Here is a 27,298-nt window from a genome sequence, read left to right as displayed (position 1 = left end):
TTCAAGTGAGAACCTTAACGTTTCACTCCTGACATGCAAAGATGAGAGTGCTTGTACATAGCTCATCTACATGCCATCACTGCAATGGAGATGTAAGTTGTTCAATGATCTAAGAAAGTGTGAATGGGCACACTAAAATGGGTCATTTTGAGGGATCTCCAATCCTATTGCTAAACATGGAAGCATGCCTAACTGCATGCACACTCAAATGCCTACTTATTTTTATTATTATTAGTCATTACCGAGTCATAATTACTATTTATTATTTAAATGCCAACAATGAGCTCGTGAACCAGAACAGATGCAAAATACCCTGTGCTAATGAGAAAATCAAAGCCTCGCTCCTATTAGTAATTTCATACCATAGGATATCTTTATTTTTGCCAATAAGGCACAACAGTAATTAATACAGCAATATTTTCCTATTGTTCAAAACGAGAAAAGCACATAAAAGCTGCTCAAATCTTGGGAATTTGCTGCTCCAGCTCTCCCCCCCCCCCACACCAGCATAAAATACAATAAATACCACTGAAAAATTCCTATTAAAGAGAAACAGCTGCCAAATAAAATACAACGAATTACCCATAAAAGGCCATTTTCTGTTTATTCAGAGCTGCTACAGTCACTGCTTTTCACAGAAAACACATAGCATGGCTCTGTTCTATCATATTTAAATACATATGCTGTGTCTGTTGCATCGACCATCAGACAGGGCCAAGCACAGAGAATAATTTGTGAACTAACCAATAGAACTTTGCACTAGTCCACGTTTTATTGCTGCATAATAGTTTCGATAACTACTCGTATTACTAGAAAGCAACTAGCACTCTGCCTAATTCCTGTAGCTCCTTCCTTTGCCTTACAAAATGCAGCTTATGTTACAACATACAAGAACAATGAATGCTTTCTTAGTTTTAAAATAATTTTATATTTAAGTTGTTTTGCAATCTATGAACCTTAAAAAAAAAAAAAAAAAGAATATACGGCTCACACAATATGCCAGATTGACATCCCTGGCATGTAAAAACGTGTATAAATCCAGAGAATAGGGTGCAAAGCAGTGCTGGCATTTACATCTTATACTGTATTACTAGTTCCAGGCTCTTCAACTACATATATTTAATGCAAGATCAGAAACATCAATGAAATAAAATACATTATTTAATGTAAAGCCGCTATAAAGGCCAGCTCCAGTTAACCGAAAATTAAGGGTACTGTTCATTCACCAGCTGCAAATGGAAACCAATTCCCTGACCATACAAACCAATTCACACTCGCCACACAATTGGCCCCAAATTTGGGAGCCACAGGAGTTCCTATGCTTCAGCAAACACTGCTGTCCTTTAAATAAATGTTCCACATCATGGGAATTTGCTAACAACTAAAAACACATTTATGAAAAGCCACACGTATCTTCTCAGTTTCAATAAAAACACAATTAAAGCAAAAAGGACTTAGCTCTGTCAAGCAGCAAAAGCATTACTGTCTCATAAAAAGATGGCCAACTCAGGCAAAAGGCAAATGATCTGATCTGATCCAATGAACCTTCAGGAAAAATAATACATAGGACTAGTTTGTTTTTGTATTGTCCTGTCTTCAAAATGCCCGGCTGGAATCAGAGATGGGCCCAAATTACACAATTTAAATCAACATTCGGCCCCAATCCTGCACTCAGAGTGGATGAAATCTTGCATAGCGCTCCTCTGATTTCCGTGGTCTCCACACGTCTACCTGTGCAATTCCCAAAGGAGGGTCGGGGGACTAGATTTCAACACCACTAAAGTTCCTGAATATTTGAATGCAGCCTCTTAGATCAGCCTTTTCAGAGAGGAGGCAAACTTCAAATTTCAGATCAAAATACCCATTCAGATTCCAGGTATGTTTGAACATGGGTCATAACCAGAAGCCAGGGGCCAATCAAAATGCAACATCGATCGACAAAAGAAAATCTGAATGAAGATCTTGATGTTTCATCTCAGGAAGTTCTCAGAATGCTAACATGCTTCTCTGACTACAAGAGGAACTAATAAAGAGCCGGAAGCTGCCACCCTTGCTCACACTGGTTAGTGCCTTACTCTATGAGAAGCCCCATTAAGGGTGGCAGAATCTGGCCCTACGCTGTTTATGGGACTGAATAAAAATGGGTGGAAATGAAAACTCAAAGACAGAAGCAGCTCTAGATCTCTGCGTTGTGCACACAAGGGCGCGAGGAAACTTCAGCCTTTAATAGGATACGCGAAAACAACTCCCCCCACAGTCATAATGACAGCTCACACCCAACAGACTATACACTATTGCCCCTTTTGGCCCTAGTTCAGTAAGGTACGTCAACACATGCATAATTTTAAGCATGGGATTAGTTCCATTGAAGAAAATGAGAATCCTCATGTTTAAAGTTATGCATATGCTTACATACCTTACTGAACCAGGACTGCCTTTTTGGGAGAGGAGGGGAGGTCAATGGCTCTTATGTGCTATAAATTTTTATGCCACTGAATAAGAACAGCCATACGGGGTCAGACCAAAGGTCCATCTAGCTCAGTATCCCGTCTTCCGATAGTGGCCAATACCAGGTGCTCCAAATGAACAGAACAGGTAATTAGCAAGCGATCCATCCCCTGTCACCCATTCCCAGCTTCTGGCAAACAGAGGCTAGGGACACCATTCCTGCCCATCCTGGCTAATAGCCATTTATGGACCTATCCTCCATGAATTTATATAGTTCTTTTTTGAACCCTGTTATAGTCTTGACCTTCACAACATCCTCTGGCAAGGAGTTCTACAGGTTGACTGTGCGTTGTCTGAAAAAATACTTCCTTTTGTTTGTTTTAAACCTGCTGCCTATTAATTACATTTGGTGGCCCCTAGTTCTTGTGTTATAGGAAGGAGTAAATAACACTTCCTTATTTACTTTCTCCACACCAGTCATGATTTTATAGACCTCTGTCATATCCCCCCTTAGTGGTCTCTTTCCAAGCTGAATGCCATCATGTATTCATTCTCTTACACACACACACACACAGTCCAGATTTTCAAATTCACATGGGTAAATCACCTAATGCATGCATGCAAATCAGTATTTGTGCACATCTGTGCCTGGTCTGTATTATATATAAATATACTTATGTACATTTTTCTATGATACACGCCCACTTATATGTGATTAAATGAGTGACAAGATGCACACAGATGTACACAACTGCGTGACTCTGTCCATATTGTATATTAAGGGTCAGACGGATACTTCTGGAAAAAACAAATCCATCTAATTTCATTTTCTAGTTATTTGAGCACAAAGAATCACATTTTTAAAAAGAGAAAATATATATTCTCCTATATTTTTGTACTCCCTAAAACAGGTTCATTGATACCATGATGTCAGATGGAGCAGGTGGTCAACGGAAACAAGACAGGCGAAAAACCTCTGACCAATGCCTTTGGAAAGCCCTTTTCCCACAGTTTCATCTCTGTTGATAAGATCAGTGGTGAGAATGGCTCGGCTAACTAATACCAGGCCTTCACTTCTCAGGAGACCCTGGTAAAACTAGCAGAATGGAGAGGAGCAACACTAGATGCACAATCTCCTTCCAGTGGGCACAGAATGCCATGTGGGTTAGCAAACGTAAAACGCATTAAAAAGAACAAAGATTACACACACATCTCATTTGTTCCTGGGTGGATACTTTGTCACGTTTTAGCCTAAAGTGAATATTTACAGGCTTAGATTGATACAATCCCCCAGCCCAAATCTAGAAATAATGATGTCACCTTAACCACATTTTTGCAAATACCGTGCCATTATAAAACACAAACATGTACAGAAAATATACACACAGAGACACTCTTGGGGATAAGAACAGACTAGAAGAAAATAAGGGGCTTTTCTAATGAGATAGAAAGTGGCAGATGTAAAGATGTCATTCAGCCAACAATCTCTTTTATGATATGAATAAACTACTAAAACAGATTTAATCCTTTATAAAATCAGATTATGAGAAGCAGACAAAATCACAACTTGATTCAATATGCCATTTTATCCAGTGTGACTAATGCATTATTTGTATGAAGTTAAAGTGGAGCTTTGGAAAACTATGAAATAAATCAAATGCTCTACTTTATGTAATCTTAACAGACAGATCCCATTAGGATTCTACTATGCATAGCTGTTGGTTAAAATCATTGACCAGTATCCTTATAAATTAATCAACTGAGGTAATGCTGGCTTGGCTGTCATGGTTTGCTCCTAATCTACATTTAGAATTCACTTTAACTTTTCAAGCCCTTTGGAATAGGTTTATCAATCCTCTCTCCTTTACTTCAGATATATGACTAACAGTAAATTGTTTACAAAAGCCCTGATGCAATAGAGCTGCATCATTTATGTCCCTTTCTTCCGTAGACAGACTATATACGGACATTACATTACAATTACTTAGAAAGATGTTAAATCTTAACCAAACACACCAGTCTGCCTCAGTTTTGATGAGCCCTCTAATCATTTGCAGCTGAATTTGCAGTCAGATTGTGCAAGCTTACACAAGTGAGAATTGTTAAAAAAGAAAAACAAACAAACCATAGGATACTTCTGGTTGAAATGCAGCTAAAAGAATGCACTTAAAATATGTATTTACAATAGAGGATCATTCTGAATGTAGGGTTCCCCACATAGCTCTGATATATCTTCAAAATATACCATTCCTGGGCTAATTTGTGTAATTTATGCAAGATCCAGTCACATTTGTTGGATGCTTCTCTGTGTGAGTTACATACTATGGGACCCATCTCCGTAAGTAATGACAACAGAATCAGCCTCTGAAGGGTTAGAAAATGTACTTTAGCCACCCAGACTGTGCTAGCTTGACATGGGCTGGAGATGGATGAACTAATGGGTGTTTTTCTACTCTAACATCTATCATCGTATGTAATTGTTGCTGTCTAGTAACAGGATCCAATCGTGCACCCTTGTCTGGATGCAAAGGGGACCCTCCATGTGCAGATCTTCCCAACCTTGTGTGGAGAACATTGGGGAGGGTCAGCCACCTCCACAGAAGTATTGTCTTCTCTTCCTGGTCCTACGAATCCAAGCAGGATAGAGGATGGAGAGTGGCAAGGTAGTGGTTTGAGCATTGGCCTGCTAAACCCAGGGTTGTGAGTTCAATCTTTGAGGGGGCCACTTAGGGATCTGGGGCAAAATCAGTACTTGTTGGTCCTGCTAGTGAAAGCAGGGGGCTGGACTTGATGACTTTTCAGGGTCCCTTTCAGTTCTAGGAGATAGGATATCTCTATCTTCAATAACCTTTGAATCAGCCTCTTAGTGCAAACCCACTGGCCTAAATGCAGTTACACCATGGGCACATGAAGATGATTATGGGTAAATATGCTCTCAATGGTCTCCCCAAATACCTTAAAATTATATTCTTGGTATCTACCAAAATGCATTCCCTGCACTAAAAGCCCATCTTGGCTTTAATTTTAGAAATATACTATAAAAAAGTAATGAATTTAAACTGCATTTGCAAATTTCCAAACTTCTCCTACTCTTTTGGGATACAGATGAAGACCACAGAATCATTTGCTGCATCTTTTCCTTACAATCTTGTGGGGAAACCTCACTAACAATTTTTGTATAATGAATAATATGCAATTTCTATATTAATTATAGCATAAAAACTGTTCTGACTAGTGCTTGCTAAATGCAATGCAGTAGTTAGTATCCTCAAATGTTATAAATAGAAAATATAGTCCATCTAATAATATGTGTTAGAAAACCCAAGCCCTAGGTTAACCGACAAAACAGAAGTCTGTCAGAAACAAAGGCAGCTGTCTTGAAGAAAGAATGGATATAATTTTCAGTAAGTGTCATATACATGTCATTTACTTCAGCCACAGTAACATATAAAAAACTTCCATACAAGACTGGTGGCAAGAAAGAATTGTCTTGCCTTAAAAAGGTACCACCATTCACAGTCCAAGTTAGTGCAGGCCACATAAAACATGCATGTCACATGTATATTATATAGCCCATGCACTCAACTATGTTTTCTCTTATCTCATCTTTCTTCCTTGGATATATTCTCTTCAGTCCGAATTCTGCCTTCATTTTTATAAGATGCATTTTTACTGCTAGCTTATCTGTCTAGGTATCTATTTACCCCACACCACCATAGTATTTCATCCCTGAATGAACTTTTAGGAATTTCTCCTATAACACATCTGTGCAGTAAAGAGTACTATTAGCAACATGGCAGCATGGACTGACCAGTGGACTGGGATTCAGAAGACCTCAGCTCTATTCCTGGATCTATCATTGGCCGCCTGTGTGACCTTGAGCAAATCCTTTCACCGCTCTGTGCCTCAGTTTCCCCCATCTGTATAAATGGGGACCACGATACTTACATCCTTTGGAAAGAACTTGGAGATCTACTGCTCGAAAGTGCACTATAAGAACTAAGTATTATCATTCCCATTTTACAGATAGGAAACTTCTGTTTCCTACACAGAGGGATTAAATCACTTGCACAAAGGTCATACATTGACTAACTGAATTTACATTTCCTGAGTCCCAATCTAATGTCCTAGCCACAAGACCACCCTTCCCTACAACATCCCCCCCCACACACACACACAATCTCAGTCCACCTACTCCTCTTCAAAGGCCAAGTGAAACGAATGGGCCTTGCATAGTACCCTGAAACATAAAGTCATCAGAATCAAAGGCTGCTTTTAGAGTAAATATAAACTCCAATTTCTATTCTCCAGTCACACAGAAAAGAATTACAAAAGTGTTCAACTTGGTGCATATGCACCACATCCTTTAAAAGTCTACCTTCCCAAAGACCATCTATTCTAAGGCCTAGTCCACTTCCCATTACAATCAACTGAAAGACTCCTATTGTGTTTAATGGGATTGGATCAGAACCCATACAAATTAGTTTTAACGCTTAGCTAGAGAGACTCATTCCTGATCACTGCACCTGACAGGAAACATTGGGAAGAATATTTGTTAGTGTGTCAAATTAAAGACACTAGTCCTTCCAATATTAAGAACAACAGGCTAAGATTTTCAGAAGTGACTAGTGATTTTGTTGCCCACCTTGAGACACTCAAAGAGGGCTGATGTTCAGAAAGTGATGAGCTCACACCTTTCAAGCCCCAATATTTTCAAGCCCCTTGAAATTCTCTCTCAGATTGGGCCCTGAAAAATGGAGACACCCATAACTAGTCACTTCTGAAAAATCTTGACTACCATATTCTCAAATATACCCGTGACTAATGAAAGTAACAGAAATACATGATTACCATATTGCTGTAGCCTCTCAGCTTACCTTGTGGCACGACTCACAAAAATAAAATGGGAGATTGCAATCCCATCACAATTTAAGGTTGCCTGGTTTTTATGTTTAAAGGAACCCCATTTTCCGAGGTTTTATTTGCTTTTTCTACTGCTATTTTAGCTTGCTAGTAAAGCAATGACTAAGGTGAATGATACTGTAAAAGGTAAGAAGAAATGTCTCTAAGACAACAGTTTAAAAATACAGTTGTTGGGCCAGGCCTAACCAAACCACACGAACCAAAAGCCAGGTGTTCAAACTAATATTTATGGCTGAGATCCTCTCTTTAATAAAGCCACCAGGTTACATGAGTAGACAGTGGTCTGTTATCTTGAGACTAAAAAATGTGTTAGACAGGAAACATGCTGTTCTATATGGAAGCTCTCTTTTTATAAAAGTGCACTTATTGTGTCCTACTACATGGTGCATCTGAAGAAGTTAGATTTTTTACCAATGAAAGCTTATGCCCAAATAAATCTGTTAGTCTTTAAGGTGCCACCAGATTCCTTGTTGTTTTTGTGGCTGCAGACTAACACGGCTACACCCTGATACAATGTATTTACCTGCTCCTACCTTGAGACCGTTAACTAAGTAGGATGCTGGCCTGGTCATTGGGTACTTGTCTACAGCTTGGATGTCTGCTAAGGAAAATACTAAACTAGGTCTGGATTCTTAAAACTCTTACTATGGAGTAAAGTGATTATTACCTTGAGTGATAAGCACTGTGCTAGTAGTAAGTGCTGACAGCAATGAAAACTAGAGAGTTTACTTATTTCGAAGTACCATGTACACCCACAGCCACATACAAATTGCTGTAATAATGTTTGCCGAAGGAAGGAGTGATTTTTAAACTGGTTATCACTATCCCATTTCCTTCTTTACTGTTTGTTAACACTCCTCCCCCATACAAACATATAGTGAGTGGCGTAGTCACACCTCAGTGTAACTGCCAGCTACCATGATGGCACCCGAGTCACAGATCACGTTCAGTCATTGACCTTTGTTGCTAATTAAGTATAATGTATATACTGTATACAATATATGACACTCCCACTGTCATCAAGGATACTATCAGATTCTAGCTGCAATTTGATCCTTAATTCTGCAATGAAGACCCCTAGATGATTTTTAAAATACAATCCGTAGATATAAATTAGTAGCTCAGATCACATACAGAAAGAAATTCAACTGGTGAGAGAGTCAACCTTTCACAGTGGAGCACAGTTTGTCAAGCTTCGGACATGTATATAAAAATCTAATTAAAATGTTATAAAGTTTTACAGAAGAAATGAGTGGCTAGTCTTACTTAACAGTCGTAATAATTCATGGTGTGGATCTGTTCTGTCTAAGTTGAAAAAAAGCCTCTTCCTGATCAAATACAATTTGTAGTAGTTGGAAAGTTAACAGAGGGAAGTCTTGGTTCTCTCTCATGTCTGCTTTCGAACTCCACATTATTTTTCTGCATTACGAGCTGAATCCTGCAAACCTGTTCTGTTACATGTAGTTCTGTATATTACAAGTAGTCCCATTGAAATCAAAGGGCAGCTCACAGTAGTAAGAACTATACATTTTAAAGGATCAAGTTCTAGCATAGTATTTTTCCAGAGCAGACACCCAGACATAGATCATTACCCAGAAACTTGGTTTAACAATTAAATACTTGGTAATTTTTTTTACACATCTTTGGTTAGTTCACCATATCATAAAAAGTTCTGTGAAATGGAGTTGAAAATCCTGCTGACATGATCCCACTTTACTTTTTCTCCACTCCATTTTATGTCATCCTTTTATCTCTAGTTTTCTCCTTTCACCAGTAGATCATTAAGTCAGAGGGTTCGTGGCCAGAGATATTAAAACAAATTAAACAACTGTTTTGATTACCAAGCACCAATGCAGAACATTCTTTGAATAATGAAAGGTTTAAAGCATCTTTCCGATCCAGTCACTGCTGTGAAACTATAACTATTGTATGGGACGTCTGGTTATGGTAGCTGGATGTGCTATGGGATTTGCTCCCTCCCACATTAAACATGCAGAGGTTTTTAACTTTTTAAAAACTAAAGATGCTGCAAAGTTTTGGTTCTCCAAGGGTATTTACTGACTTGTTTTTATAAATTTTACCTTTTGAAACCACAATTGAGAGAAGAGGCTTTTTAAAAAATGTTTTAAAATTTAAATTAAGCAGATCTCAGCACTGATTTCCAGGGGGCTTTTCACAAGCTTAGAGTCAGGCATGTGCTTAAGTAGCTGGCTGAATCAGGGCCTTAGACAGTTGTTCTGCATTTCATGAGATCCTGGCTTTTGGCCAGAATAGGGCCTAATCTAGTGCCCAGTGAAGCATATCTATTAATTTCAGTGGGTGTGGATCAAGCCCATATTGAGGAAAACATAGATGGGTTTGATTACTTATTGATTAGATGTAAGGGCCCAATCCTGCAAGCCCACTACACCTAAAACTTCTAGGTATTTTAATTGAAAGGCCACATACAGAGGTTTTATAGGATTGGATATATGTAGACATTTATTGCATGCTCCCCACCATGGTATCACAGGCCAGTCTCTAGAACTCTTGCAGCATGTTCTAAATCAATTTACTTAAGAAGCTGTTCTTTTTAAAGTTTTAAGATTTGCATTGGTTCTGACTGCCAGTCATGTGTGCAACCATGACAAACAAGTGTAGAACTGAAGCAAAAAGACAGATACACTAAACCTCCGCATTAAAATATTGCACCAGTTTCTTCCAGCAAGCACCACCCAAAGGATTGCTTCTTTGGACTCAGTCTCCAGACTGAACAAGGTTCAATTCAATATTCAAGCACACGCTTAATTTTAAGCACACGAGTAATCCCATTGACTTAATGGGATTACTCGTGTGCTTAAAATTAAACCCATGTTTAAGTACATTCCTGAATCAGGCTCAAGTGCAATTGTTTGGCCTTGGAGTCAAATTTCTGTCCCATTTAATTCCACGGGAGTTTTGATACTGATTTAAATACAGATGCTCCCCGAGGTACGTAAACCCGACGTACACAAATCTAAGCTTACGGAAAAAGTTCCGTACACTAGAAACAGATGGGGTTTTTTTTTGTTTTTTGGGTTTTTTTGCGTAATGGTCGGAGATACGTTTCCGACTTACGCAAAATTCAAGTTATGCAAGGCGTTCCGGAATGGTGCAAGAATTACTTTCATTATGCCACCCAGTTCTGAGAAGTGAAGACCATGAATGTCAGTTCACATCTAACAGATCATTCTGTATATTTATTTAAACAGATACTTTACAAAATGTCACATTTTCCAATCAAATCATTTATTTAAATTCCAGGTTGAAGTGACATTCTTTGTCACAGACACAGTGGGCACAGGCACCATTTGATTGATCCCATTAGAAGGGCTTGCATGATAAAAAAAAAATCCCAAACCTAACAATATAATTTGCATCCACGTGCAAGGTGTACAAACGCTCTGAAGTTCTGTTTGGCTTTGGAATGGCTGAATCATTTCTGAAACGGTTGTTCTCCATCCAGATTTGTATATTTTAAAAAGTCATTAAATTCTTGAATGACTCATTAGCAAAACAATTCACATGTTGTTAAACTGATTTCTCAAATGTGATCATAATTTTGCCTTGTCTGATGGATGCAAATTCAAGATTTACAAAGGGCCACATTCTTCAACCAGGGCAGAATTTTAGTAAGTCAGGATATATGGAAGTGCAGGATTTGGCCCAAAGCATATTTTTGGTCTCTCACAGCTGTTTGTTTTGACAGCTTCCAATGCTCGTCGCCCACCTACCAAAGTCCCACAATTCTTCCACTTATATTTTCAAAGCAAATTGAAACTGAAACGTTTTCAAAAGAATTACTGTGGGATGCTTGTAACAGAAATCCAGAAAACGAATGCAATTCAACTTTAATATTTCGAACAGGAAAAGAAAAAAAAATCGAAGCCTGCACCTTCTCATTCAGAATTTTTTTTTTCCTGTTCAAACTCCCACAAAAATCATCCCAATTCATAAAAGGATCTATCTACTCCATTTCACACATTCCCTTGAGAATCTGCTTCAACGTTCAGAAGATTTTTTTATTTAACAAGCTATTAAAGACCTCTATGTACAGAACAGTAACTGAAACGGTCTTCTGCAGCAGCACATGGCAATAAATAAATTTAAAAAAAAATAAAAAACCCCAAAGTCACAGGCTGAGACTGAAACAGTTCACCTTTGTCTGGAGAGCAGGATCACCCCCTCCAGGTTGAGGAAATACGTTGAAAGTGCACACTGCTGTGGCATGCAGTATGTTTTTGCATTCATACAGCAGAGAAACCTGGCCCACAGATGGCCTGTTCTCAGCTTTGTCAGCCACAAACAGACCTTTGAACTTTCTATTTATATAACAGTTTAGTGAGTTTAAGCCTCTTCCTGTATAACTGGCAGTTTGCTGGTTTTGCTGTAATTAGGCTACTTGTGATACATAAAATAAAAAGTAAAAACAAGAGGTTCACTTCTCTGCAGCACGAAGTCTTTTCCCTTATCAGAGCCACGCAGCTTCTGCTATACTGTTACCTGCTGATTTTATTTCCTTTTGCAATTTTATATACTTGAATGTGCATTTTTCTTTCTTATCGAATATTTCCTCTTCTTATATTGCTACTTTTGAAGGACTTAAAAATAATAGCAGCAATGACATTAAGTAAAGCATAACCAATGTATCTCTTTGTTATTTGTATTGTTGAAAAGCTGGTTCTATATCCTGGGATTATTGGGTTGGGGGTTTTGTTTTTGTTTGCTAGCAGTTGATTAATAGCATCACCTTCTTCAGTAAGCAGGTTCAAATGTAGCCACATGGTCCCAGGACACTTCAAGATTTCATTTACTTGGTTACCACAGACAAGTGTGGAAAATGATTTAAAAGACGAAATTTGATTTTTAACAGCAAATGGTCTCCTTGGTGCTCACAGCCAGTCAAGCTTTTCATTATCTCTCTCTCCCTTCCCTTCTCCTCTCATAGAATGGCGCATATTAAATGTAAACCCAGGTGAACATTATGGAATCTGAACGGACTTGAGCTTGGCCCAGAGTTTAGATCCATTAAAGGTGGGTGGGGGATGTTGGTTTTTGTTTTCTTCTTCTCCTATTTCTGAAATCTGGTGTGATAGCCTCTGGGGCACTTTTGACCTTCCACTGCACATTTCATTAACTCTGAACCACATTTTTTAAAAAAATAGAAATAACCACAAGAACCCAACAACTAAATTCTTTATTAAATTCCACAAAAATGCCTCGTTACTGGCTACTGTGAGGACTCTAACAACAGGAGAGTGGAGGTCTGATTCTGCAGTTTTTACCCAGGTAAATCTCCCACTGATTGGGCTGAGTGCCACAAGTGAATTTAAGAACATATCCCCTGGCAGCACACTTTACAGCTTTGACAGTTCTTGCTATAGTAGCTGAGGAAAAGGCACTACAGAGAGATACCTCCCATGGAGGGAAAATAAAAATGCAAATAGCATTTTCTGGGATGCTTCAAAATATTCTGGAGTCATTTGCTGATGAAATGGTGATTAGTGGTAGGCTCACACCTGACACACCTCTATGAGTGCTGCCACATATATCTGACCATTCAAATGACTGTCAATCTTCATATTTCACTAGTTAATACTAATGCTTTGCCATATTTGTACTCTCCCTTTGTTTATATACATAATTTACACACACACACTCTTTGGACTTGATTTTGCCTTCCTTGTAGCCCAAAACTCCAGCTGAGATCAATGAAAGTTTTAGGCATGGAAGGAATGCAAGACTGGATCTTTATTGGCCTTATAAATAATTATGAAACACTTTTTATGTGTTTATGGACACACACACATTGTATTGTGTGCACATGCAAGAGAGTTGTATGTAGGCATTTTGATGGGCCAAATCCAGCTCTTTATTCACACAATAGAACTACTGGCCTGAGTAAGACAAGTGGTAATATAAATGAAATTATGTTCATGTATACAATACATATAATTACGCACATGTATATAGTGTTACATATATGTATACATGTGTGCTCACGCACACACATACACAACTAATTATGGCCTAAATCCATTTTGCCTTACTGCTGCAAGTGTGTGTGTCTCTCTCTCACACATAGTATTTTATATACGTGTACATAAATTACACATATATGGGCCGAATCCAGCCTGCCATATCATGTAAGTAATCCAGTTGAGTGCATGTACATATCCATCCACAGAGTGCACAGTATGTAATATATAGAGTTTGCATAGCTGCACAATGCTTAGAAATAAACAGTCATAAAGTAGAACATGTGTTAGGGTCCATTGACTTAAGAACATTAGATTTCTTTTAAAACAATAATTTTCACTACAAGTCAAATGAATGACTACCATAGCAAAAGAGGAAATATATTATTAATATTTTATGCAAAGACGGAGACACAAGACTTTCCTTCCTTGTGAGGGAAGGGAGGGAGGGACATCACTAAATGTACATACGACCATATTCAGATAAAAATAAGTTATTAAACAAACATTAAAACTCAATATTCTGCAATGTACTTAGTATTTGAACTACACCCACGTATTCAGTTGTAACAGCTTCTATTAAATTAATGATGTTACCCACACCATAAATTAGGCAAATTGTATGCAAATACTATTTGAATAGTAATACAGTGGTTATCAGTTGTCTGCAAAATAAATTAGTGTAGCAGTGTAAAGATAGTGTGCAGAGCATAATATTTAATTGAGCACTAATTTTATTGTGATTATTACTTTTTAAACAACAACAGCATGGTTATTAAACGATCTAACGCAGAAAGCGATGGTTTATGCAGAGCTGGTAAAACACAGCACAAGATCCAAAACGCCTGCTAACAGATTAATATTGATATAGTGTAATTTATGGTTCCAAGGATTTACTTGTAAATTGCTGTAAAATAAAACGTGACAGGTATTTGAGTTCTGATTATCTTGGGTTTTCAACTAGAGCAGCTACAATATGTTTGACAAAATGATAGCTATTAGCTAAAGATATGCTCTTTTTCACAGGCATTGCTTAAAATATCAATAAAGTAAAGTGAACCCGTGTGCAGAATATGCAGTGTGCATATACATACACGTCTGTATGGCATTTAGGAGATGAAGGCTGCAAATACAGTTTTTTATTCTCTTTCCTTGTGGCGAACTGCACACTAGGCTAACTACATGTAATCATCCAGTAACCAATTTTGAATTCGATCAGACATGGTAAGAAAAAAGCAACTCATTTATTCCGAGTGAAGAGAAAAATAAAACATGAACTATGCCCCAACAAAGACCAAAAAAATCATATTCTTATTAACAGACCATATGAAGCAACAAAAGTTAAATACTACACAAACAGCAACTTTTCTGCTACTGGTCCCCCACCGAAAAATTCCTCCACATTAACTCTTTTGCAACAAGTTTACAATATTTTAGACAGATGCACCAACCTTCCCAAGGTGAGTGCCCAGTTGCAAAGCAATAAAACCTAAAGTTCCCCCCCCCCCAAAAAAAACCTCAGACCTAATATCAAACACCACCTGGGACTGATCTTTCCTCTTCCAAGACTAACTTCAATAATCATGCTTTACCTTGAATAGGACAGCAGAAAAAAAAAATACACACATACTTAAACTGTGCAATTCACCGAAACTACAGTGGCATTTCTCATAATGAGGGGGGATATTGTCACTGACAGCAGTAAACAGTACATTAGATAAGCCACGATCTTGGGAGGGGGAAATTGCATCTTTAATTCGCTGGGTTTCTGTTGTTTTAAACGTTGCAAGGCTTAGCCACCCATCTATCCAACTTAACCCATCGATCCAAGGAAATAGTAGGTGTCCCTGCCAGTCAAAGGCATGCGAAACGGTTAATGAATAAAACCCACCAGGAGCAGGGGGATGCATGGCTCCTCTCCCTAACATCAATGCATGGCAACCCCCCCACCCGGTTCACATTGTACTCTTTCAACTTGGACCATCAACAGTATTATCAAAAGAAAGAAAAAAGTACATGTATATTACAGCCACGCATCCCACTGCCCGATAGCAAGTCGCAACCCAGCCACAATCCGTAGGTGGTTTAAGCAAGTGAGCAAGGTTTGGGGGGCGGGGGGGGAGGGGGGAGCTTTATCCTTCCAACAAAGGCTAAAATACAGCGAGGGGGAGAGACGAATATTGGGATTAAAAGAAAATCCAAACCTACCACTGCTGCTCTAAGTCCCAGTCCCTGAAAAAGTCGAATAGATCCATAACGCTCTGATGGGGGAGACTCAGAACTGGTCCCCCCCTGCCCTGCCCTCCCCAGCCTGGCTAGAAGTGGCCGGCCAGCATAGGCAGTAATTGCATAAGGTGACTTGTCTTCCCCACCCCCCCACCCCGGCCCACCCGCCCCCCCCCCGGCTCGCACTAAGCCAGGCTGGAGGCTTCTCGCCCGGGGAAGAACCCGCTGCTGCTCGCTCCGGCCGCCGCCAGCAGCCTAGCTGGCTGGCTGGGAGAGGCAGGCACAACACCAGCGGCAACAGCATCACACACACACCAGAAGGGGCGGAGCCTGGGCAGCCAGAAGCCACGACATGGAGCCAGCACATTATCATCGCTAGGATCTGGCAGAGGCTGACAACCACCGTCCTGCCGGGCTCTGGGCTTCCATCAGCTGTTGGAGAGGTGGGGGGGAGGCTGGTCACTGAGCACAGGGGCTGGTGGTTCTTTGCAGGCTTTGTGGGCCGCAAGGCTCTGGTTCACACACACACACACACAACTTCCAGGGGTGCAGATGGAAGTGGCGTGGACAAGAGGGGCTGCAAAGAAGCAAGGAGACCGTGCACACAACCCTCCACCGGCTGCAGCGTTCCATGTGCACAGCCTGATGAGCTCACTAATTTAGGAGTGTCCTGGATGGCCTGGGGTGGAAGAAAAATATACATGTTGTCTAGACTGTAATTGGTCATAACGGACTTCCCGGCGTAAGCAAAACTGGCAACGACTCTGCCAGGACAATAATGAGATGAGGTGTACCTCCGCTCAGGGCACTGCACGGGTGTTAGCTAGGGCCCACTCTGAGCCCCAGACTGCCATGGAGCCTCTGAGGCAGAAAGTTCACCCATTTCCCCATCACTGGGACTTTGTTCCAGCCAGGAGACACCCATGCATGAGCTCTGGTTCTGACAGAAGCCTTTCTTGCTCTCTCAGTACTGGAGGAGCAAGAGATGGATAGATTATAAAGTCAGAAGGGACTGCTGAGACAGTCTAGACTGACCTCCTGTGTACCACAAGCTGTAGGACTTCCCTGAATTAGTTCCTATTTGAACGAGCGCCTATCTTTGAGGAAAAACATCCAAATCTTGAAGAAAAAATAGGAAGTGGCATGCTAGATTGGAGCTTCATCTACTGCTGAAAAGACCTGGAAGGGAGCCCTCTGTCTCTTACAGACTTTCCTGTAGACTCCTTCCTATCATCCAAATGGACAGGGATAAAGAGACCATACTCAGCCACGGGCATCCCCAGAATAACCCTCCCACTGCTCAAGGGCAGAGGCATGAAACAAATTCTAAGCTCCATTATTTACTAGATGGGAGGGGATGGGGGGCTTTATTTCTCCCTCTCCTCCTCCCCCCAAGCCTCCTCTCTCACTGATCCATTCTTTCCTATTCTGGTTCACAGACTGTGCCCATCAGCATGGTACTGAATTGACTTCCAAGTAGTGACTCACATCTGTTGTGTGTTTCCTCTTCTCCATCTTTCTCCACCAGGGTTACGTTGCACGTGGGATTTTTTTTTTCAGTTTATGTGCGTGCTCACGTATGTGTGAAGGCAACGCCAAAGAAGTGTGCATTCAGGCCCTAGTCCTCAGCAGAACAGATCGCATGCTCAGAGTTATTCATGTGCTTATGGGATTTGCAGAGATATACCTTGGACTGAGTAGTGGTGAAGTTTGAGGTGATTCTCAGTTCCTGCAGAGGTGAATCCCAGAGACCTGGGCCAGCTCTTGAGGAAGCTCAGACTTCTGCTCTTCAGCTTTGCAGTAGACAGTTCAATCGTATCAAAAGAGCAGAGCTGTCAGTGCAGGTCAAGGTCCTGGAGTCAGAGGTAGGCCCAAGCTATTTACTGCAGGAGGCGGGGCTGGCAGGCAGGAGAAGACTGAGACCTTGAGCTTGACCCAGGAGAATAGATGACCTATGCAGCTTGGCCTGAAGGTCAATAAATGAAGACACTGGCAGATCAACAGAGAAAGCCAATCTGGAATTTCCTCATTGCTACTGTTGCTACCTGGGCATCCAGAAATAATGGGAGATCCAGTGAAACCACTAAGTTGTGAACATGAGTACAAAAGACAGGCAAAGTCCCTCAACCATCATCTCCCACTTGTACAAAGTGTCTTCATCATGATGTTAGTATCACCTGGATTGAAACTCAAGCAGTTTGTCCTCATGCAAGTGCACTAATCACTGGCTATGCTGCAGTGTCCAGGTGCAATGAAACTAAGTCATAGAACTACCCATTATGTTTCATTTATAGAACTCAAATGTTTTACACAAATAATATTTATCCCCACTGGGGAAGCTGAGCAGTTGACCAAATTGTCCAAGGCTTATTCAGCCAGTCGATGGCAGAGTGGGTAACCCAGTCTGACTCCGAGTCCTGTATCCTCCATCTGATCCCCAGCCATGCTGCCTGCTCATGGACTATACAGTACAAATGTTATAACCATTTGTTGATGCACAGATCCTGAGAAAAGGTTCCAGGACTGCTAAGCTATTAATAAAAGTTAGAGCTGAGACGCCGAACCTTACCTACCCTTCTCTAAAAATTGTACATTTAGTTTAGCATTATCCTGCTGGTCCCTAAAAAGCTTCTACTTGAGCAAAAATGGTGCAGCTGACTTTAAATTACAGTTACACTCAGTAAAACCCATGGCCCTGTTTCCCTTCGCCACTGGCAGGGTTAGCAGGTGCATGCAGTATTTGCTTCTCATGTCTCATAACTGACTGTTCCCTCCTTGCAAATAGGCACAGACATAGCATTGCCAGCCCCAAGCTTACAAAAATCATGAGTCAGGCCCAAAAAAATCATGACAGATTGCATTAAAAATCATTGTTTTTTTTTAAAAAATGATAAATTTGGGGTTCATTTTATTGTCTTCTGTTTTTTTAACTTTTAGGGTGCACTCAGGGTTACATTTTGAAGTTTTCAACATAACCATAAAAGCCAGAAAATTACTTGTTAAAAAAATGAAAGCTGTGATCCTCACCTAAATCACATGACTCCAGGAGCTGGGGCTTTAAGAAAAACATCAAACATCACAACACTCATGAGTTTTGGCAATGGTGTTTAGACTACTCTGTTCAAATAGCAAGGTTCTAGCAAGTTTCAGCATCCTGCCTCTATATACCAAATAGAGGAAGGGACCTTTAGAACAGAATTATTAATGAATAGCTCTATGGTCAAGACTGCAGGTTGAAAATACTTCCCAGTTATAACAGTGCTTTCTGAGAAGAGCCTCTCTGAATCCTTTAGAAACTAACACAAAATAGTCTCTACAAAGGGTATCAAGAGTGATTCCATCAAAGACTAGGAGAGGAAAATCCAGTGCTAGCACACCACATTGTTACTCTCCATAAGATCAATGCTAAAGTCAACCTTCTCTTAGAATTTTGCCTCTTGGAACTACAGAAATTGCCAACTCCATCACCTGTGCTAGGAGGTCAGTCCATGATCCAGGCTTTATGTTGTCCGGGCTCTAACCATTCGCTTTTTATAGAAAAATATTTATTGTCAGCTTGCCTTTGGGGGCCAATCGGGCTAAGCCCCACAAATAATGCCACAGCTGTCAGTCTCAGAGACACCGTGTGGTGCGCCTGATGTTCTTCATGGTGTAGTTCCATCTGCCACCACCGGGGGCCCACCTGGTTGGCGAGGTGTTGCTTCAGCCCCTGGAACACTTCAAATAACCAAGAATTCCTTTACAGGGCTTGTCTATACTACAGACGCTACAGCAACACAGCTACCATGCTGCAGCTGTGCCATTGTAGTACAGACACTTCCGACAGCAACAGAAGGGGCTTTTCCATAGCTGTAGTTATTAATCCACCCCTTCGAGAGGCAGTAGCTAGAATTCTTCCACTGACCTAGTGGTGTCTATACCAGGGCTTAGGTCAGCTTAACGACGTCTGTCCGGGTTAGGGTGACCAGGTGTCCCGATTTTATAGGGACAGTCCCGATATTTGGGGCTTTGTCTTATATAGGTGCCAATTACCTCCGACCCCCGTCCCGATTTTTCACACTTGCTATCTGGTCACCCTAGTCAGGGCCGGCTCCAGGCACCAGCTTCTCAAGCAGGTGCTTGGGGCGGCCGTTCCGGACAGGGGCGGCAATTCGGCGGAGGGTCCGTCACTCTGCCTGGGAGTGAAGGACCTCCCGCTGAAATGCCGCCGCAGATCGTGATCGCGGCTTTTTTTGTTGTTGGTTTTTTTTTGTTTTTGGCTGCTTGGGGCGGCCCAAACCCTGGAGCCGGCCCTGACCCTAGTCCGGGTTGTGAATTTGTCACACCCCTGAGCGATGTAGCGAGGCTGACCTCAGTTTTAGGTGTAGACCAGAACTCACACTGGCTGGAATAAAGAGAAAATATCCTGGCACTTTAACCGTCGCACTGGAAGATAAAGCAACAATTCCTAACCCAGCCCTCAAGGCAGTCCAGGACAAAGGAAATAAGATGACAGAGTCTTTGCTGGGCTCATTCCACATTGTCCCTGCCTGCTGGCCCTGTCCTGTATATCCTTCTCCTGTGGCAACTGCTGACCCATTGCTAGTCCCTGGTGTGTTTCTGGCAGCTCTCAGCCTGCCCTCCGCAGCCTCCAGCCACTGCCCCTGCTTCAGCCAGGTCCCCTCTGATCTCAGGTGCGATCTCCTTTTCCTGATGTACAGTTATAAAGCCCGCTACTGGCTGGATGCTGAACTGGAGGGGAAGAGCAGGCGCCCAGCAAGGTTGCCAACTTGGGTTGGACATATTCCTGGAGGTTTCATCACATGACATAATCTTTAAAGATCGATCTTTAAGTCCTGGAGATTCCAAGACAGTCTTGGAGGGTTGGCAACCCTTGCACCAGCAGTTAATTACAAGAGTATAGGACTCCTTGTACCACAGTCCATGAAGGGATAGAGAGCCATAGATACATGACAACGTTTTTACCCTCCATACACTGTCTGATCTATTCTGATTTAGCCACCCACATAATCAAAATTACATTAAAAGGCAATTCGCTCTGCAAATGTCTTTATTAATGTGTGTGACAGGGTTCACTCACTGCTGCAGCGCCTCCTGCTGGCTGTCCCAGGGACTAGCTCTGCTAGCCAGTGCACCCTCTTCTGGTGGTGTCTTGCTGCCATCACTTCTGCTCCAGGAGCTATGTCACTCCAATAGGGTGACCAGATGTCCCAATAAAATCAGGATCCTGATTTTTCGGTGTTTGTCCCGCATCCTGACCGATCTTTGCTCAGCCAGCAGGACTCAGTTGTTTTTTTTTTTTTTGCTCTGCCGGCGGACCCCCCCCCCCCCATGTGTCCCGATATTTTCTTCCCCTCATCTGGTCACCCTACACTCCAATGACCATGGCGTCCTCTTCAGGACTCCGCCCTCCGGCTGTTCCGCACTCCATGCTCCCCCCTTCCAAGGGACCGTATCACAGTCCCTCAGTCCAGCCACTTCCGCAGTGGTGAATGGAGACCTGGGCATGCCCACCACTCCAGGTCCCAGCCAGGGACCGTGTAGATGGCTGTCACTTGATGCGTCCCCTCCGACTCCTCTGTTCATTTCCCTGGGCCTTTTCCCCCCGGCCCCCAGCACCTTCTTTGCCCTTACCTCAGCCTGCCAGTCTTAGCAGCTAGCCAGTAGCTCCCTCTAGCTTCCCCAGTCCCTGCTGGCAGCACTGCTCTGACCAGGGTGCTGGCACTCCTGCCTCCTGCTAGGAGCCTGGTTCTCCTTCCTGAAGCTCCAGGCAGCTCCGCCTTGCCCTGCCCTGATTGGCTGCTCCTCAGAGACCCACTCTAATTGGCTACCTGCTGCGCACTACCTCCCTAGCGCTCTATTAACCCCTTACGGGCCAGTGTGGGACAGACATCCCATCACAGTGTGTGTAGTGTGTATCTATTTAGTAGACCTTGTAAAACTCAAGAGTACGTGTGGAAATTTTTTTTGGCACAAATTCAAACACCAGAAAATTGTGGTTGAAAAATAAAAATATTTTGATTTGGAAATGCTGCCATGGTGCTTCACGGGAGTTGTGGTTCAGGTGGCCCATGGTGTCATTCTCCTCAATAAAGAGGGACCCTGATAGGACTACATCTCCCATGATGCATTCTGGTCTCCTCGGTTGGAGAACGGATGTGATGCATCATGGGAGTCAGTGTCTCATGGGAGATGTATTTTGGCCACAGAATAACCCCAGCCTGTTGAGGAAAATGGGGACACGAAGCAACCAAACAACAATGCCCAGGATGCACCACAGCAGCGTTTCCAAATAAAAATATTTAGGTTTTTGCACATTTGCTATTTAGATTAAAAAAAAAATCAATTTTTTCTGCAGAAAGCAGACACATCACCAAAAAAATCCATTTAATCAAAAACCCAATTTTCCATCAAGTATGTTTTAATGGCGTGACCAGCCCTATTGTGGAGCACATATTGAAGACATTTAGGTTTCAGAGGAAGGAAAGTCCAAGTCACTGACCATATTTCACTGTAAGGCAGTGATTGATTTTTCCCCATTTTGAGTCTAATTTATACAGCACTAAACACTGTATATGTAAACCGAGAACTTAAGCCGTTTTACATAAAGCATACAGATAATTTAATCTTAAATGTATTCATGTAAATATTAACATAAATCTAACATTAGCACACATTTGCTCAGCCCTGCTGACTAAGAAAGCAGTGATTTACTTTGCTGTGTAAGTCATATGTAACCTAACACTGTGGTTTAGGAAAAAAACATACACCGCCAAGATGGGTTTGTAGAGTACGGCCCTATCCTGGATGCCTTCCATGCCTTGAACACCCACATGGATGTCAATACGAGTTTTAGTGCACAGAACATGCTATCACTAGGCTACACACATACTTTTTTTTTTGTTGCCATTTTTAATTGTAACTAATATATCCATGCTGCCTGTAAGAAATCACAATATGATTTATTTAACTGAGCATAGCTATTTCCTAGTTCTAGTTGATGCTCCTATTTTTATGAGACTAGAATCATTCAATACAATATTTCCCCTGAAAACTTACTGGTAAAGTTTTCTCATTGTGGCAACAGGGGATGTTCTCAACATTAGTACTCTATTCTGTAGGATTTCTCTAGGCTCTTTATGAAAATACAAACTCAACATTTTCTAAACACCAGACCTTACAGTGGCAAGCGGTTAAATTCAGACAACTCCCACCAGAGGTATACAAAAACAACTACAGGAAAACCAGAGAATGGTCTAGATAAAGTCACAAAACCTATGTGGCTTTGCCAAAATAAGGTGAGGTCTGGATGGTCCTGTAAAATTAATATTAGAGCCTGCCGAAAACAGAGCAGCGTGAAGTGTGCAAATGTCAGGGTATTTAACAATTTGAATTTTTACAAAATGACAAGGAAGCTGACTGAGTGGCTATGCAAATTGGTAACGGGATATGGTGTCCTTCTCCTCCACATTACCAGAGTCCATCGCAGCTCCCTGAGGAATTATCTACACTTCCGGCTAAGTCGGCACTGCTGTGATCATTGCAGCGGTTTTGATTTAGCAAGACTGGTGAAGACAAGCTAAGTCGATGGCAGAGCTCTCTCCCATCAACGTCTGTACTCCAGCTCCCCGAGCGGCAGAAGGTAAGTTGGCAGGAGAGTGTGTCCAGTCTACATAGCATGGTGTAGGCACCGCTGTATGTCAATCTAAGTTACGTCGACTTCAGTTATGTACTTAGAGCATTAACGTAGACCAGCTGTGAGTCTGGGTGGCACAGACTCAGAGAGCTGCAATGAACTGTCTGAAGACCCCATCTACCCGTGTAGCCAAGCTCAAGTCAGGCACAGTTGAGAATTCAACACTTTGGTTGGATTTGAATCCATGACATGGAGGAGAAGATTGTTTTGTGGGTTTTAAATGCGTTGGTTAACTTCAGTATGTGTTAAAGAACAACATTTTATTTCAGGCCTGCATCCGATTGCCAACACTGGCCCAAAGCGAGCAGCTAAGCACTGATCCATCTGTTCTCACCCATTCCTTTGACCAAACCAATCACTTAGAGCTTTATCATGGTACAGACTCTCTTTCCAGCCTGGTGAATAGTGTATCATTTATGCAGCTGCAGTCCCTGCAGTAGCTTTTTACTGATTGCATGACCATATGTTACTTATGAGTGAAACCAAACCCAACACAGAATAGAAAATAAAAAAAATATCGTGACATGTATGAAAAAAAAACCCACATCCAGGAAATAGAAATGTAAAGACTTCTTCCCTCACCAAGGTTCCCACTTCCAACCATAAGTTATGTTGAAAAGACAGATGAGCTTTACTGGGTCTATGGCTATATATAAAGCTGCTGAAATGTTGCCTTGCCTTCAGATTTCTATGATGGCATTCACTAATGCATTTTGCAGAAACTTAAGACCCAATAGATCTTCCTTTTGAAAGGAAAACAGCAAGAATAATATATGGCATGTTTAAAAAAAAATCATCCTTTTTATGTCTGCCATTTCATCTTCGTGTTACTTCCCCTGCTCTAGTATTATTATATTCACACTTTTAGTCTCAACTGGGTGATTTCCCTATGCCACATATAAATATTCTTTCCCATCTTCTATTAATGCATCAGATTTCTAGGATTCACATTTACTGCATTACTGGAGAGGCAGAGCAATGTCATATTTGCTAAAAAACATCAAACAAGAGCATATTCTGTAGCCATTCTGGGTTAACTAACAAGAAGCAACATAACTCAAGCAATGTCTCCTGTGAATGTGTATAATACACATATGGATGTCCAATACCGAAGGAAAGGAATCTGGTAACAAGCACAGGCTATCCAAAGAGAGAGGCAGGTGGTACCAGTAAGATATGACAGTTCAAAATAGTTAGTTTGAATTTTTACAAAATGTCAAGGAAGCTGACTGAGTGACTATGCAGATTGGTAATGGGATATGGCATCCCTCCCCTACATAGAATCATAGAATGTCAGGGTTGGAAGGGACCTCAGGAGGTCATCTAGTCCAACCCCCTGCACAAAGCAGGACCAATCCCCAGGCAGATTTTTGCCCCAGCTCCCTAAATGGCCCCCTCAAGGACTGAACTCACAACCCTGGGTTTAGCAGGCCAATGCTCAAACCACTGAGCTATCCCTCCCCCTATGTCACCAGAGAGTCCATCGCAGCTCCCTGAGGACTTGTCTATACTTCCAGCTAAACTGCAAATTGCAAGGGGTCTCCCAGGATTCCAATATGTTTCGGCAAGGGGCTTTCCTCCAGGGAGAAGATAATAAATATTTTGTAAATATGTTACAGGCTGGATACAATTCTTGCCCAATGTCATACAAAATATGTTACAATGTATCAAATATATTTAAAGCATCTGCCCAAATGTCCACTATTAGGCAAACATACTGTATCGTATGAGTATTTTCAAATAGTCTTTTCTGGACCAATTCGTGAGGAGACAGAAAGCAGTTCTGATAGAAGATATTTAGAGCCAACTCCAGAAGGGGGGAGAGCAGCTACTTCACTAAGTCCATCTAAATGCTAGAAAACCAGGTGAAACAGCAGGCACATATCCTATATGAAAAGTGTTTCAGAGTTAGCGCATTCAAGCTGGTCATTCAAACAGCTTGGAAGGGTTCTTATAGAAAACAATATCAAACCTTTGCAGTGATTTCTTGTCATTTGAAAGATAAATATCTGGCATATTTATTTCATAAAATGCGACCCTGTCGCTAGAATGAGCATTATCCAGGCTTTTTCCTGGCAATGAGCATCAGTGACCACGTCTTGCTTTTCTGGGAAACTTGCCAGGTGCGCTTTGAAAGGATTGAAGTGCTGAAGGCAATGTCTAGAGGGTTCAATTCCATGCACTAACGGGAGGTCTGTTAAAAGGATCCAGGCCTTCATCCTAGATGAAGATGGGCTGGGAAGGGTAATAACAAAAACCAATGGAGAGCGGGGGAAATGGAGATGGCTATTAAGCTCTTTCGGGACTGTCTCTTACTACGTGTTTTTGTAGTGCTCAGCACAAAGGGCCCCTGGAGTAAAATTTTCAAAAGTGCCACAGTGACTTAGGCTCCTAATCTCATTTTCAAAAGTGACGGAGTAAAATCCTGGCCTCAGTGACATCACTGGGGCCAAGATTTCACCTAAGAGCCTAATTGGTGAAATTCAATGAGACTTAGACTCTTAGGGGTCTAAATCAGGGGTTCTCAAACTGGGAGTCCTCAGGGGGTCACGAGGTTATTACATGGGGGGGTCACGAGCTGTCAGCCTCCACCCCAAACCCTTCTTTGCCTCCAGCATTTATAATGGTGTTAAATAGTGTTTTTAATTTATAAAGGGGGTTCGCTTGCTGTGTGAAAGGGGTCACCAGTGCAAAAGTTTGAGAACCACTGGTCTAAATAACTTTTGAAAATGGGCTGTAAGTACTTTTGAAAATTTTACCCTCAGTTTTGGTTGGGGCTTCGGCTGTTACTGTAATGCAAATAATAAATAAGACGAATTGGTCATCTGAGTGTGAATGTGCTTACGAAATTACAAAAACATAACTACTGTCTGCTCACCAGCCTCCAAAAGCTTTCAGTGGACTGAACACAATGATAAACAAAATGTATAACTCCAATGATGGTCTGTTTTCCTATGTCACTACACCCAGGACTTACAATATTTGGGATGGTTTCTATTCTTGGTAAATTTAAAGAGCAATATTGCTGATGTTAGGGGAGGAAATGGGGCACTTTCCATCCATGTTCAAATAGTAAATTATTTGTAAAGACGGTGATTTGAGTTAATTTTTAGTGTTTGAGAGAACCTGAGAGTAAAAGCCCTGACTAGAATCAAGAAGTGTGGGAAAATGCCATAGAAATTCATCCCTACAGTCCTGGAATACCCTGTTATTATATTACAAGGCATTTCCTAAATAGGAACTGGACATAGTGCCAAGTGATGTTATACCATCTTATGTCACCAACAAATGTCCACTGAAAACTACACAAAATTCTGAAATGAGACCTAATATTGACTCCATAATAATTAATATTGAGTGAGGGCTACTATGACTTACATGTTGAGCTGATATTTAAATGAATTTCATTTGTAAAAATGCCCTTTAGGATGCCTGCTACCCACCAGCAAACTAGTTCTATAAAAGCCGGTAACAATCATTCTTGTGCTAATGTTAACATGCATTTTTCTCTTACATACTGCAAATTATTAACTGTGTCATCCCGAAGAAAGCACTGCTGTTGACAAAGGGAGACTTTGAGTGAAATAGCCACGCTTGGCAAGGAGTTTAAAAGCAGAAGAGTATTTATGCAAATATAGTGAGACAGTTATAGCTGATCTCCATTTTATAGAAGACTAATGTCAAAGAGGAAACATAAAAAATGTATCTGGACTCGGACTGTCCTAAAATAACTGAATGATGAAAAAAGACTCTACAGTGACCTACACTGCTGGATAACTTAACATCTGATAAACCTTTTACTATTAGAGATAGAAACATTGCTTTAGACAAAAGATGAGCAGAACCATGTCATGCTTATTGCATAAACAAATGCAAAACAGAATTAAGGAACTACTTGACAAAAGAGTAGATCTAACTGATCATGATCCATGCTGTTGATAGTTCATAATGTTTTGAGTTTTGAAGCCAAGAATTAACTTTCAAGGCTGTCCACACTTCTTTTGAATGA

At 41.2% G+C, this 27,298-nt stretch overlaps 1 protein-coding gene across 2 annotated transcripts in view; it reads right to left on the bottom strand.

Moving 5' to 3' along the window:
- The window catches only part of AFF2 (ALF transcription elongation factor 2), a 403,259-nt gene extending 387,560 nt beyond the window's left edge, over positions 1 to 15,699 (bottom strand). For both annotated transcript variants that reach the window (XM_054040357.1, XM_054040358.1), the window contains exon 1: positions 15,576 to 15,699. In XM_054040357.1, coding sequence (XP_053896332.1) covers positions 15,576 to 15,622 — 47 coding nt within the window. In that variant the 5' untranslated portion in view covers positions 15,623 to 15,699. The remainder of the gene's footprint in view (positions 1 to 15,575) is intronic.
- Between the last annotated feature and the right edge of the window lie 11,599 nt (positions 15,700 to 27,298).

Source organism: Malaclemys terrapin, chromosome 9 (assembly GCF_027887155.1).
Source record: "Malaclemys terrapin pileata isolate rMalTer1 chromosome 9, rMalTer1.hap1, whole genome shotgun sequence".
Taxonomy (NCBI): Eukaryota; Metazoa; Chordata; order Testudines; family Emydidae; genus Malaclemys; species Malaclemys terrapin.
The sequence above is the reverse complement of the archived record's forward strand: the minus strand, read 5'-3'. Positions and strand labels throughout refer to the sequence as shown.